Source organism: Phyllobates terribilis, unplaced genomic scaffold (genome assembly GCF_046119375.1).
Source record: "Phyllobates terribilis strain yellow unplaced genomic scaffold, ASM4611937v1 Scaffold_3__8_contigs__length_932513732, whole genome shotgun sequence".
In the NCBI taxonomy this organism is placed as follows: domain Eukaryota; kingdom Metazoa; phylum Chordata; class Amphibia; order Anura; family Dendrobatidae; genus Phyllobates; species Phyllobates terribilis.
Genome location: NW_027362763.1, coordinates 778,047,359 through 778,059,480, shown reverse-complemented (window position 1 = coordinate 778,059,480; position 12,122 = coordinate 778,047,359). Strand labels below are relative to the sequence as shown.

Sequence of the window (12,122 nt, the reverse complement as noted above, 5' to 3'; positions counted from 1 at the left end):
CTGTACTGCTAAAGAAACTGTGCTGTTTGTCACTGGAGCCTGTTGCTCATAAGACTTAACTTGCACTGGCTGTGCGGCTTCTTATTAAATGCTACTGTTCTACCATTTATGAGGACTCTTGTCAAGTGTGTCTGGTCAGCAAGTGAAACAACCCACGTGTCTGTTCCTGAGGGTAAATACCCCTGCATGCCTGAGAGAAGCTGCAGCACATGGTCTATGGTCGCCCTGAGTAACGGTTCCCCCAGGATTCCGAAGAATTCATGTAACCTGTCTTGCCCCTATCGGAATGTAGCGGCATGCGTGTAACATTGATAATCCTCATCCTTTCTGCACATGTAGAATATTGTCTTAAAAATGAAATACAGGCAGTTAAAGGAGTTCTCTGGTGATAATTTATTGATCGGTAGGGGTCGCACCACTCCGATTTACATATATTTGCAGAACGGGGATTTTTTATCCCCAATGGGCACGTTTTACTCGACCGCCTCTCCGTTTGGGTTGCTGGGAAAAGCCGAGAGCAGTGTTCAGTGGCCCCATAGAGAATGAATGGAGCGGCGTTTGAGTGTGTGCACTGTTGCTCCATTCTAGAGATAAAAAGTGCCATGTTTTGCCAATTGGTAGTGGTCACATCAGTAGGATTCCCACTTAATTAATAAGTAATCATCTAGCCTGTGGATAACTTGTTTTTAATAGACAACCCCTTTAATAATTAGCAGCCATTACATATGCAATCAATACATGAAACCTAGAAAGCAGAAGCCTATTGTCACTAATCACCAGGTGCTCATTCACCTTGTGCACCATGTTTATGAGGGGTGATAAGTGTGAGGATTTGCAGAGGTGAATATTACCAATATATGATGATGACTCCTCCGTGTCCCGGCCACTTTGTCATACTGTAATCAGAAAGTGTTACCAGCACAAAAATGTCCCGAGTGGCTCCAGCCCTTCCTTCCAGGCACTTCCTTCCTTATTCACCGCTGGAGCCTATAAAACTTGGTACAAATGTGTTTCACAGGAATCCCACGAGCGGAGCTGCCCACGGACCTGTCCTGTCCGCCCCGATGCTGCTGCTCTGCTTTACCTGGAGTGCGCTCATACTGGCGCAGCTGACACATGTGGCGCCACAGGAGGAACCAGGAGCGGAGTTCCACTGCACGGATCGTACCTGCTATGCGATCTCTTGGATCAGTAAGCGCTTTGTAAAGGCAAGAGGAGCCTGCAAAGAGAAGAATGGAGACCTAATGACCGTGAAGAACTCGGTGCAGGCTGGTGCCATCGCTAAGTTTATGGCCAGGGCGCACAGAGAAGACACCAGTGTCTGGATCGGTCTGGAGCACAGAACCAAATGTACAGACCTGCAGCAGGATCTGAGGGGCTTTACCTGGGTGACAGGTGACAATGACACCGATTATACCAACTGGAGGAATGATGAGCAGAAGTGTGGAGCCTTCTGTGTCACTGTGCGCAAAAATGGGACCTGGGAAGAGACTAATTGTGACTCCAAGGCTGATGGCTTCTTGTGTGAGATAAGTTACTCTTCACTCTGTTCTTCTGTTGTCTTACTTTCCTTCCACAGTGTCACTTATAGCCACTTTACCCTTGGAATGCCTCATAGTGAGGGCACTGAGTGGCCACCTGGCACTAGGTGGCCACCTGGCACCAAAGTAGACATCTCCACAGACCCAGCCATTACCACACTGTCTTGTGAAGAGAAAGATGATGAGACTGTGGTTTGGAGCAGTGAGACCCCCGGTGCCTGGAACTGTCTGATTGAGAATGGGGGCTGTGAACATGAATGTAAAGAAGAATTTGGCATTGCAGAGTGCAAGTGTCCTTCAGGATCAGAGCTTAAATCTGATCAGAGGGGCTGCACCAAACCTTGTGACCCCAGTCCTTGCGACAAACAACCTGTCCCAGATCCAGAAGGGTCACACCATAAGTGTCCTGGGGGCTATATGCCAGCAGCTGATGGCAAAACATGTGAAGATATTGATGAATGTGCTGATATCCCTAACCGCTGTGAACTTGAAAAACATAAAATATGCAAAAATACAGTTGGAGGTTTTTCATGTGACTGCAAACCTGGTTTTGAGATGGGTACTGCAATTTGTGATAGTGAAGATAACTGTGTGACACATTGTCACATCATCGATGAGTGTGACAATCATATGTGTGAACATACCTGCGAAAGTTATCCAGGGGGTCATCGATGTGTATGTAATGAAGGTTTCACCATTGATGAGACTAATCGGAATAAATGCAATTGGCTCTGCAACACATCTAGCTGCAGGGCTGACTGTTCTAAGAACAATGGATGCATGTGCCCCCAAGGCTACATATTGGAGCAAACGGACAAAGCCGTAAAAGTTTGTAATGTAATAAATTTGGACACACCACCACCTATCAGTACCTGCCCTGAAGGCTATATTATGGACAATGGTGAATGCATTCAACCAACTAGAGCACCTTCAGAAATAATTGTGGACACACCAGCACCTACCAGTAGACCCGCAGATATCTATAGCCTACAACCTATTATAATGTGGGGTTTCTGCAGTGGATTATTATCTATGTTAATTGTCTTAATAGTAATGTTGTCTCACAGGATGAGAAAGCACTACATATACCAGCATGATTTGGATTATAACTATAAAAACGCTGACAAGGATGTCGTACTGAAGAAAATAATTATGGAACCACAATGGCGACTTTAGTGTTTTAAATCAAAGAGATAGAATGAAGACTACTTACGGTATATGTATATGATCCTCCATTGGGCACAATGTCTTTCCTTTACAAAAGGTCATGACTATCATTAACACTAGAAATAGGAGGTATTGGGGAAAGATGGAAATAAAAATGTATTTTGTATGCCTTAAATATGCACTTTTTAAAATTGCTAAATTCTTCCTTGGAGGTAAAATGCTTGGATAAAGCAGCAGATTTTTATGCAAATTTTCGGCTGTATCTAGCAGTACCAGCAAAGTCTATGAGAAACCAGAATTCTCTGTTCACACATGTTGCTTTTTGTTTGCTGCGTATTTTCTGCCTTGCTTGCGTATTTGGAAAATAGAGCATGTCACTTCTTTCAGTGTTTCTGCAGTAGAAAACGCACCTGTGTTTTTGCTGCGTATTTGCTGCGTTTTTTCACCCATAGGAAGTAATGGGTGGTCAAAAAAGCACAGCAAAAACGCAGCAACAAAACCTGTGTTTTTTACGCCGCTGTTTTCCTGCCAGAGAAAAGTTTGCAGCAGATTTGCAGCACAAAAAACACAACGTGTGTGAACATAGCCTTGAATGGCAAATTTTGAATGGAGAGATCTTTTACACTGATGAAGGGCAAACACTTCAAAACACATGCCTGCAAATGGAGTTTCTTGTAAGGGTAAGGTCCTTTAAAGTACATATTTCACCAGGTTTTTGCTCCACAATCTGAGAACAACATGATGTAGGGAAGGAGACAACCTGATTCCAACCATGTATCACTTATAGAGCTTGCAAGCAGCCCTGTTATCTCTGTTCTGCTGTAGGTCTATCAGTTCTCCAAATGCTGAGCTATGTATAACGCCACCCACACCACTGATTGGCAGCTTTCTGTGTACACTGTGCATAGGCAGAAAGCTACCAGTCAATGGTGGAGGAGGGGTTACACATAGCTAATGAATATGGAGGACTACGTGGCAGCAGATTTCCTAGTGCTCTAGTCCTATCTCCTGAAGATAAAACTGATTCTATCAAAACTATAACAAGCAGTCCAGTAAGTGACACATTGCTGGAATCGGGGTCTCTGTCAATACATTATGCTGCTCTCAGATTGGGTGGCAAAAACCTGACTATAGATTCCCACTAAAGACTAAATTTTGGATACTAGGATTCCCCCTGCTGCTCTGTGTGCATGTCTTTGTGATTCTTTAGTAAAATATAAGTCTAATTTGCATATATTTGTGCAGTGATATTTATGGCATATTCTACTTTAGCAATGTATGAGGAACACAAAAATCTGTCTTTTATGACTGCTTGTAGGACTGCATACAGCTGACTACTATGTTCATTGTTTATTTTGTACAATATTTTGCAGCGAAATTAGTTCTATTCTGCATTCCGAAAACATTTTATCTATTTAGAGTCTTGAATTACTCATTTACTTTTCTTAAATCGTGCATGTGATTAATTCAATCCTTAAAGGGATTTTCCACTTTAAAGAAAGTGGACCCCAATGTTCTAATATATCTATACAGTCATAACTGCGTGTTGGCACCCTTGAAATTGTTCCAGAAAATGAAGTGCTTCTCCCAGAAAATTTTTGCAATTAGGCTATGTGCCCACGATGCAGAAATGCTCCGGATTTTTTCCTGAGCATTTCTGCATCTCCCCTGGCAGAAAAAACACATGCGGATTGTACATGCGGATTGTATATGCGTTTTTCCTGCCAGGGACAAGCCGGAAGTGAAGCGTTCTTCACATGCATTTCCGCATGCAGGTTGACAAGCGCTTTCCAAGCGATTTTAGCATCGCTTAGAAAGTGATTGTCAACTTGGTCACACTATATAAATCCATGCAACCGGCATGGATTTATATAGTGTGACCGTAAAAGTATGTTTAAAAATAAAAAAATAAATCTATACTTACCTTCTGATGGCCCCCGGAGTCTTGCTTCGCTCCGTCCTGGCTACCGGCAGATCACGGTACATTGAAGGACCTGCCGACGTCAGCATCGCGTGACCCGTCACATGACTATGACGTCAGCGCAAGTCCTTCAGTCCACCGCGATCTGCCGACATGGGAGGACGAGCGCAGTGGGGGCCGTCAGAAGGTAAGTATAACATTTATTTTTTATTTTATTCTTTTTTTTACAGTTTCTATGGTACCCAGGTCAGGAGGAGAGTCTCCTGTCCTCCACACCCGGGTACCATCCGCACATTGGAACGCATGGAATGCGCATCTACATATACAGTGATGCGGAATCCATGCGTTCCAATGCAAGTCAATGGCGGCAAAAACGCAGCGCTTCCGCAAAATAATTGGTAGTGCTGCGTTTTTTTCCGCAATGATAATCCGCAGCGGAAATTTCCGCAGCATGTGCACAACACATGCGGATTATCATTGGGGAACATGGCAGACTTTCTACCATGCGTTTTTTAAGCGTTTCTGCAGCGTTTTTGCCGCTGCGGAAATGCCTAAAAAATGCATCGTGGGCACACAGCCTTACACATGTTTTGTTATACACATGTTTATTTCCTTTGTGTGTATTGGAACAACACAAAAAGGAGAAAAAAAGGCAAATTGGACATATTTTCACACAAAACCCCAGAAATGGGCCAGACAAAATTGTTGCCACCCTCAACTTAATATTTGGCTCCATACCCTTTGGAATAAATAACTGCAATCAATCGCTTCCTATGACCATCAAAAAGCTTCTTACATCTCCCAACTGGAATTATGGACCACTCTTCTTTTGCAAACAGCTTCAGGTCTCTGATATTTGAAGGGTGCTCTCACCCAACAGCAATTTTAAGATCTCTCTACAGGTGTTCAATGGGATTTAGATCTGGACTCATTGCTGGTCACTTCAGAACTCTCCAGTGCTTTGTTTCCATCCATTTCTGAGTGCTTCTTTAAGTATGTTTGGGGACATTGTCCTGCTGAAAGACTCATGATTTAGGACACAAACTCAGCTTTCTCACACTGGGCACTACATTGCGACCCAAAATCTTTTTGTAATATTCAGATTTCATGATGCCTTGCACACAGTCAAGGCACCTAGTGCAGAGACAGCAAAACAACCCCAAAACATCTTTGAACCTCCACCATATTTGTCTGTAGGTACTGTATTCTTTTCTTTATAGGCCTCATTCCTTTTTTTGGTAAACAGAATGATGTGCTTTACTAAAAAGCTCTATATTGGTCTCATCTGTTCCCAAAATGATTTTGGCTTACTCACATCCATTTTGGCAAACTGCAGTCTAGTTTTTTATGTCTCTGTGTCAGTTGTGGAGTCCTACTAGGTCTCATGCCATAGCATTTTATTGAATTGATATGTCAACGGATAGTTCGTGCTGACACTGATGCACCCTGAGCCTGCAGGACAGCTTGAATTTCTTTGGAACTTGATTGGGGTTGCTTATCCACCATCTGGACTATTCTGCGTTGCAACTTTTCACCAATGCTTCTCTGCCATCCACGTCCAGAGAGATTAGCTACAGTGCCGTGGGTTGTAAACTTCTTTATTATGTTGCGCACTGTGAACAAAGGAACAGAAAGATATCTGGAGATGGACATGTAACCTTGAAATTGTTGATATTTTTCAATAATTTTGGTTCTGAAGTCCTCAGACAGTTCTCTTCTCCTCTTGCTGTTCTCCATGCTTAGTGTGGCACACACAGACAAACAATGCAAAGATTGTGTCAACTTCTCCCCTATTTATCTGGTTTCAGGTGTGATTTTTATATTGCTCACATCTGTTATTTGCCACAGGTGAGTTTGAATGAGAATCACATGCTTAAAACAAAGTTGTTTACCCACAATTTTGGAAAGGTGCCCATTTTTGGGTTTTGTGTGAAATGATGTGTCCAATTTGCCTTTTTTTCTCAGTATTTTTTGTGTTCCAATATACACTCGGGGGGTGAGTACCTGCTTTGTTTGTTATTTTAGGTAAATAAAAGACTGTTTGGGGTCCACTTTCCAAAAAGTAAAAAACTCTTTAATAAGCCACAACTGTTTGCACCTATAATTTATCAGCGCAACACTTGAATTAGATCTCCTTGAATTCTCACATGCACATTATAGTTTGTTGCTTAAAAATATAACAAAGAAAACGTGTTCCCAGTTGGAAATGGAGTTTGGATGTCCTGGGCTCTGGTGCAGAAACCAGGGCCATCCATCCATCCATCCCCAACGACTTCAGATGAAGTAGTATCTAATGTTGACTAGCTGTATACATTTTCCATAGTCTATATACTGTAGTTACCCATTCATGCTGCCTTAACTACTTGTCCTAGGATGACTAGTCCAAGAGGCGAGTCCAGGCAGTGTCTCTATGCCCTGTTCTTCTAGACTGACAGGTTTTGTCTCTCCCTATGTGTGTGTTTATGAAGAGAACTGTATGTGAAGAAGAACAGGGCAGGGAGAAGCAGCTGAGAACCTGCCTTTTGCACTAGTCATTCTAGTTGCATGGTCCCCAGCAGCCATTTCATGGTATGTTTTCTCTGAAATGCCACAGCGTTTCGGGTGAAGCATGCATGGCTGCAATAACAAAGCCAGACCCTGATTCATGCTGCTTTTGGTTCGGGCAGCATGAATCAGTTGACAGGTTCGCTTTAATGCACACATAGAATAAATCACTGCACCACTGCGGCACCTTCTTGGAATTCTACGTGGCTAGTAGGGCTGTGCGTCATCAACATGTATATTTCTAGCCACTGTTATTTGTGTAGCCCCTATAGCTATGTCTCTATTAGCTACGGATGTAATCATTGAATCTAGTGTCCCTGTGATGCATTGCATATACGGTACAGTATGCGGCACAATGGGCTGATTTATCATTGTGTCAGTAGTGCAAATTGTGTGTGATGCTTGGCTGTTGTTGGGGCATTTAATTTTTTTTCCCCTTTTGCAAACACAAATGTGTGCGTCTTAGACCTTTTTAAATGGCAAATGACTAAAAAACATCCAGGACAACAGTCAAAGTAAATCATTGTAAAACAGCAGAGAGATTTGTGCTCTTAGCTCCCAGAAATATTTCCTACAACTATTTAGCTCTCTCAATAAAACCACACAATCCATTTAATAGCTTTTTAATGTTTTAGTATTTGTTTTTTTATACATTCATGTGATTTCGCTGCATTTATGTTTATTTGCTGATTTGTTTTTATTACATATTGGGATCAATGTTTTTATATTGCTGTCCCTGTGTGAATAATGATTTGTAATATTTGTACAGCTACGTATATATGTGAGGAGGGTGTAGATGAAACAGGCTCTTGTGAAATGTGTGTAAAAATGCTTTTAATTAAAAAAAAGAAATAATTTTTTAACCTTGGTTGTCAGATATCTGTGTGATGTATACATTTATGATAAAGAGTAATCGACTAGGTAGAAAACATATTTTCCCTTTTATTTACTATATTTTTCAGACCACAAGATGCACCCCACATTTTCAGGAGGAAAATAGGGATAAAAATTTAATGCGTCAAATAAGGGTCTGTCTTACAGTTCAAATTCAGCTTACCAGTGGGGGGGCCGCGGCAGTGATGGAGCGAGGTTACTGGAGGTGCGACACTGTGGGGTGATGCTGCGAGTCCCATCTCAGGCTGGTAGAAGGGTATTCGGTGGTATTCGGAGGAGCTCGGCGGTGCAGGGGCTCCGCAAACATTTTGTGGAAACCTGGAGACCCTGCACTTCCATGGTTTCAATGCGGCGGTCTCCGGGAAAATGGCCGCTGGAAGCGCGCTTGCGCAGATTGAGATCTCGGGAGATGAGATCTCAGTGCTGAGATCTCAATCTGCGCATGTGCCGCCTCCAGCAGCCATTTTCCTGGAGACCTATGCAAGTGTGGGGGCTCCAGGCTTTCTCAAAATGTCGATGGAGCCCCCCCACCGTCGAGTCCACTGTACACCACCTTCTACCTTTCTACCAGCCTGGGATGGGACTTTCAGCATCGAGGACCAGCCTGGGCTCACAGCATAGCCCCATAGTGTCGCACCTCCGAACACGCCCTACTCCCAGCCCAACGGCCGCAGTATCATCCGACTCCTTCCACCGCTGTCCCCCCATCTCGGTAAGCTACATTTGGTCTATAAGGCGCACCTCTATTTCCCTCCCAAATTTAAGGGGAAAAAGTGCATCTTAAAGTCTAAAAGATACGGTAAGTGTTTTTTATATTAGATTTAGTCTAACAGTCGCGACACTTGCAGGCGCGGCAACATTAAATGAAATTCCAAGCACGCCAAAATACTGGGCGAGCTCACTGGAAAGGGTTAATGAAACATACTCGATCATCACTAATTAGATTATATTACAATTCACACACATAGTCAATTTTGCTGTATTACTAATCTGTGGTGTAAGGATTTTTAATATTGTGTCCCCAGACATCTATACTGTCCCTACCTCTATTTGTGCCCAATTTTGTACTCAAGCACACAAAGAATTTTGGCCACAAAATGCGCGTCTTGTAAGAAGCATTATTGTTATTGTACTGTGACCGTCAAAGATGCACATGGGGCATTAATACTTTCTAGAGGCAAAATGTGGACACTATTTTCTAGGGCACTTGCACAGGGCATAAATATATTCTAGGGCACAATTTTACCATCTAGAGGGCACAAAGGTGGCATTTTACTTTGTAAGACCACAGTCCCACTATTAGTATTTGGTCAGTATTCGGTCAGAATTTTTTTCTCAGGAGTGGGAGCCAAAACCAGGAGTGGGTGATAAATGCAGAATTGCTGCACTTGTTTCTATTATATCTTTTCTCTGATTATTCCTCATCTGGTTTTGGGTCTCACTCCTGAGAAAAATAATGACCGAATACTGACCAAATACTGATAGTGGGGCTGTGGGCTAAGGGGCACAGTGGCGGGCATTATTATGTGGGGCACTAAGAGGAGCTCTCGCTGTATTGTTTCAAACAACTGATTTAGCAATATGGACACATACGGCAGCAACGGCTCAGCATTGGATTGAGCAGTTTGTGCAGGTTGGGGATAGATGGAGACGTGGCTGGAAATTTGAGAAGTCAAATGTGTCTTTGTTGTAAACTCTGTAGATGAGTCATGGCTGGAAGAAGTTGTCATGTCGGTCTGGGCCAGATGGAAAAGACGGGAAAAGTGAAAGACTGCATCAGAAAAAATGTCATCTGTAAGTCACTATCTGTAACTGTACTATGATCTCTTACATGTTTTACCACTATACGGTTACCATACAGCAGTAATATCGGTGTTGGTCTTTGTATAGGGATTTATTTTCAGTAACAGCATGGTCACTGTAGTTTTAATCAGGATTAATATGTAAGGGGATCACTCAGATCATGCCACCCCCATCCCCCCGTCTTGAGCTGAACCCCTCGCTATGCCAATGCAATGAAGCACTGCCTGTGGAGTAAATCACAGCACTTATAATGCTCATCAGATTGCTTTTATTAGAGTTCATTGATCAACCCAGCAATAGCTTGTATTACCATGAATCCAATGCACAGAGCCAGAATACTTACATACACCACCGTTTTGGCACTCCTGAACCTTGATCACAGTGGTATTCTACAATAATAAGACATCAAACTGTATTAATACAGGAAACCAGATATAACACACACCAATCAATATGGCATTAGACATTATAAAACATGTCAATCAGAATGAAATAGTGCAAAATAAATCATATATAAAAAGCTGCTGGCAATAATCACATGAAGAAATACAACATAAAATGCATATAGAAAATCCTCAGTCATATTCAAGCAAAGATGGGTAGTCTAAGGTAGATGACGTAGAGACTATATGGTATATTATGCAGCTATATAGTTAATAACCAGGGTGATTAGAAACAGGTATTGCTTGATTGATCAATGAATTCTTAATAAAAGCAACCTGATGAGTATCACAAGTATTGTGGCTTACTCCAAAAGGTTGTAAATTGGAAATTCCTCCCCCATTCACTTGCACTAGTCTATGTTTAGCCTGGAGTGCCGACCATAATTTCACAAAAGATCGGTTATTTCACAACAGACTACAATACTACTGTATTGCAGTGTATTGTGTAATTGTCTAAGTGATCTCACTTTGCAGTCCCCAGGAGGGATGAATAATATTATATATATATATATATATACAGTACAGACTAAAAGTTTGGACACACTTCATTTAAAGATTTTTCTGTATTTTCATGACTTTGAAAAATGTACATTCACACTGAAGGCATCAAAACTATGAATTAACACATGTGGAATTATATACTTAACAAAAAAGTGTGAAACAACTGAAAATATGTCTTATATTCTAGGTTCTTCAAAGTAGCCACCTTTTGCTTTGATGACTGCTTTGCACACTCTTGGCATTCTCTTGATGAGCTTCAAGAGGTAGTCACTGGAAATGGTTTTCACTTTACAGGTGTGCCCTGTCAGGTTTAATAAGTGGGATTTCTTGCCTTATAAATGGGGTTGGGACCATCAGTTGTGTTGTGCAGAAGTCAGGTGGATACACAGCTGATAGTCCTACTGAATAGACTGTTAGAATTTGTATTATGGCATGAAAAAGCAGCTAAGTAAAGAAAAACGAGTGGCCATCATTACTTTAAGAAATGAAGGTCAGTCAGTCCGAAAAATTGGGCAAACTTTGAAAGTGTCCCCAAGTGCAGTTGCAAAAACCATCAAGAATACAAAGAAACTAGCTCACGTGGAAAGGAAGACCAAGAGTCACATCTGCTTCTGAGGATAAGTTTAACCGAGTCACCAGCCTCAGAAATCGCAGGTTAACAGCAGCTCAGATTAGAGACCAGGTCAATGCCACACTGAGTTCTAGCAGCAGACACATCTCTACAACAACTGTTAAGAGGTGACTTTGTGCAGCAGGCCTTCATGGTAAAATAGCTGCTAGGAAACCACTGCTAAGGACAGGCAACAAACAGAAGAGACTTGTTTGGACTAAAGAACACAAGGAATGGACATTAGACCAGTGGAAATCTGTGCTTTGGTCTGATGAGTCCAAATTTGAGATCTTTGGTTCCAACCACCGTGTCTTTTTGCGACGTAGAAAAGGTGAACGGATGGACTCTACATGCCTGGTTCCCACCGTGAAGCATGGAGGAGGAGGTGTGATGGTGTGGGGGTGCTTTGATGGTGACACTGTTGGGGATTTATTCAAAATTGAAGGCATACTGAACCAGCATGGCTACCACAGCATCTTGCAGAGGCATGCTGTTCCATTCGGTTTGCATTTAGTTGGACCATCATTTATTTTTCAACAGGACAATGACCCCAAACACACCTCCAGGCTGTGTAAGGTCTATTTGACCAAGAAGGAGAGTGATGGGGTGCTACGCCAGATGACCTGGCCTCCACAGTCCCCAGACCTGTACCCAATCGAGATGGTTTGGGGTGAGCTGGACCGCAGAGTGAAGGCAAA

At 42.4% G+C, this 12,122-nt stretch overlaps 1 protein-coding gene across 1 annotated transcript; it reads left to right on the top strand.

Annotated features, from left to right (window-relative positions):
* The first annotated feature begins 894 nt into the window (after positions 1-894).
* LOC141257592 (thrombomodulin-like) lies at positions 895-8,002 on the top strand. Its single transcript, XM_073672279.1, has one exon. The coding sequence runs from the start codon at positions 927-929 to the stop codon at positions 2,715-2,717; it is 1,791 nt and encodes a 596-aa protein (XP_073528380.1). The 5' UTR covers positions 895-926; the 3' UTR covers positions 2,718-8,002.
* The last annotated feature ends 4,120 nt before the right edge of the window (positions 8,003-12,122 follow it).

Coding starts and splice junctions, on each gene's coding strand:
- LOC141257592 (XM_073672279.1), top strand. CDS start 927: ATGTCCCGAGTGGCTCCAGCCCTTCCTTCCAGGCACTTCCTTCCTTAT.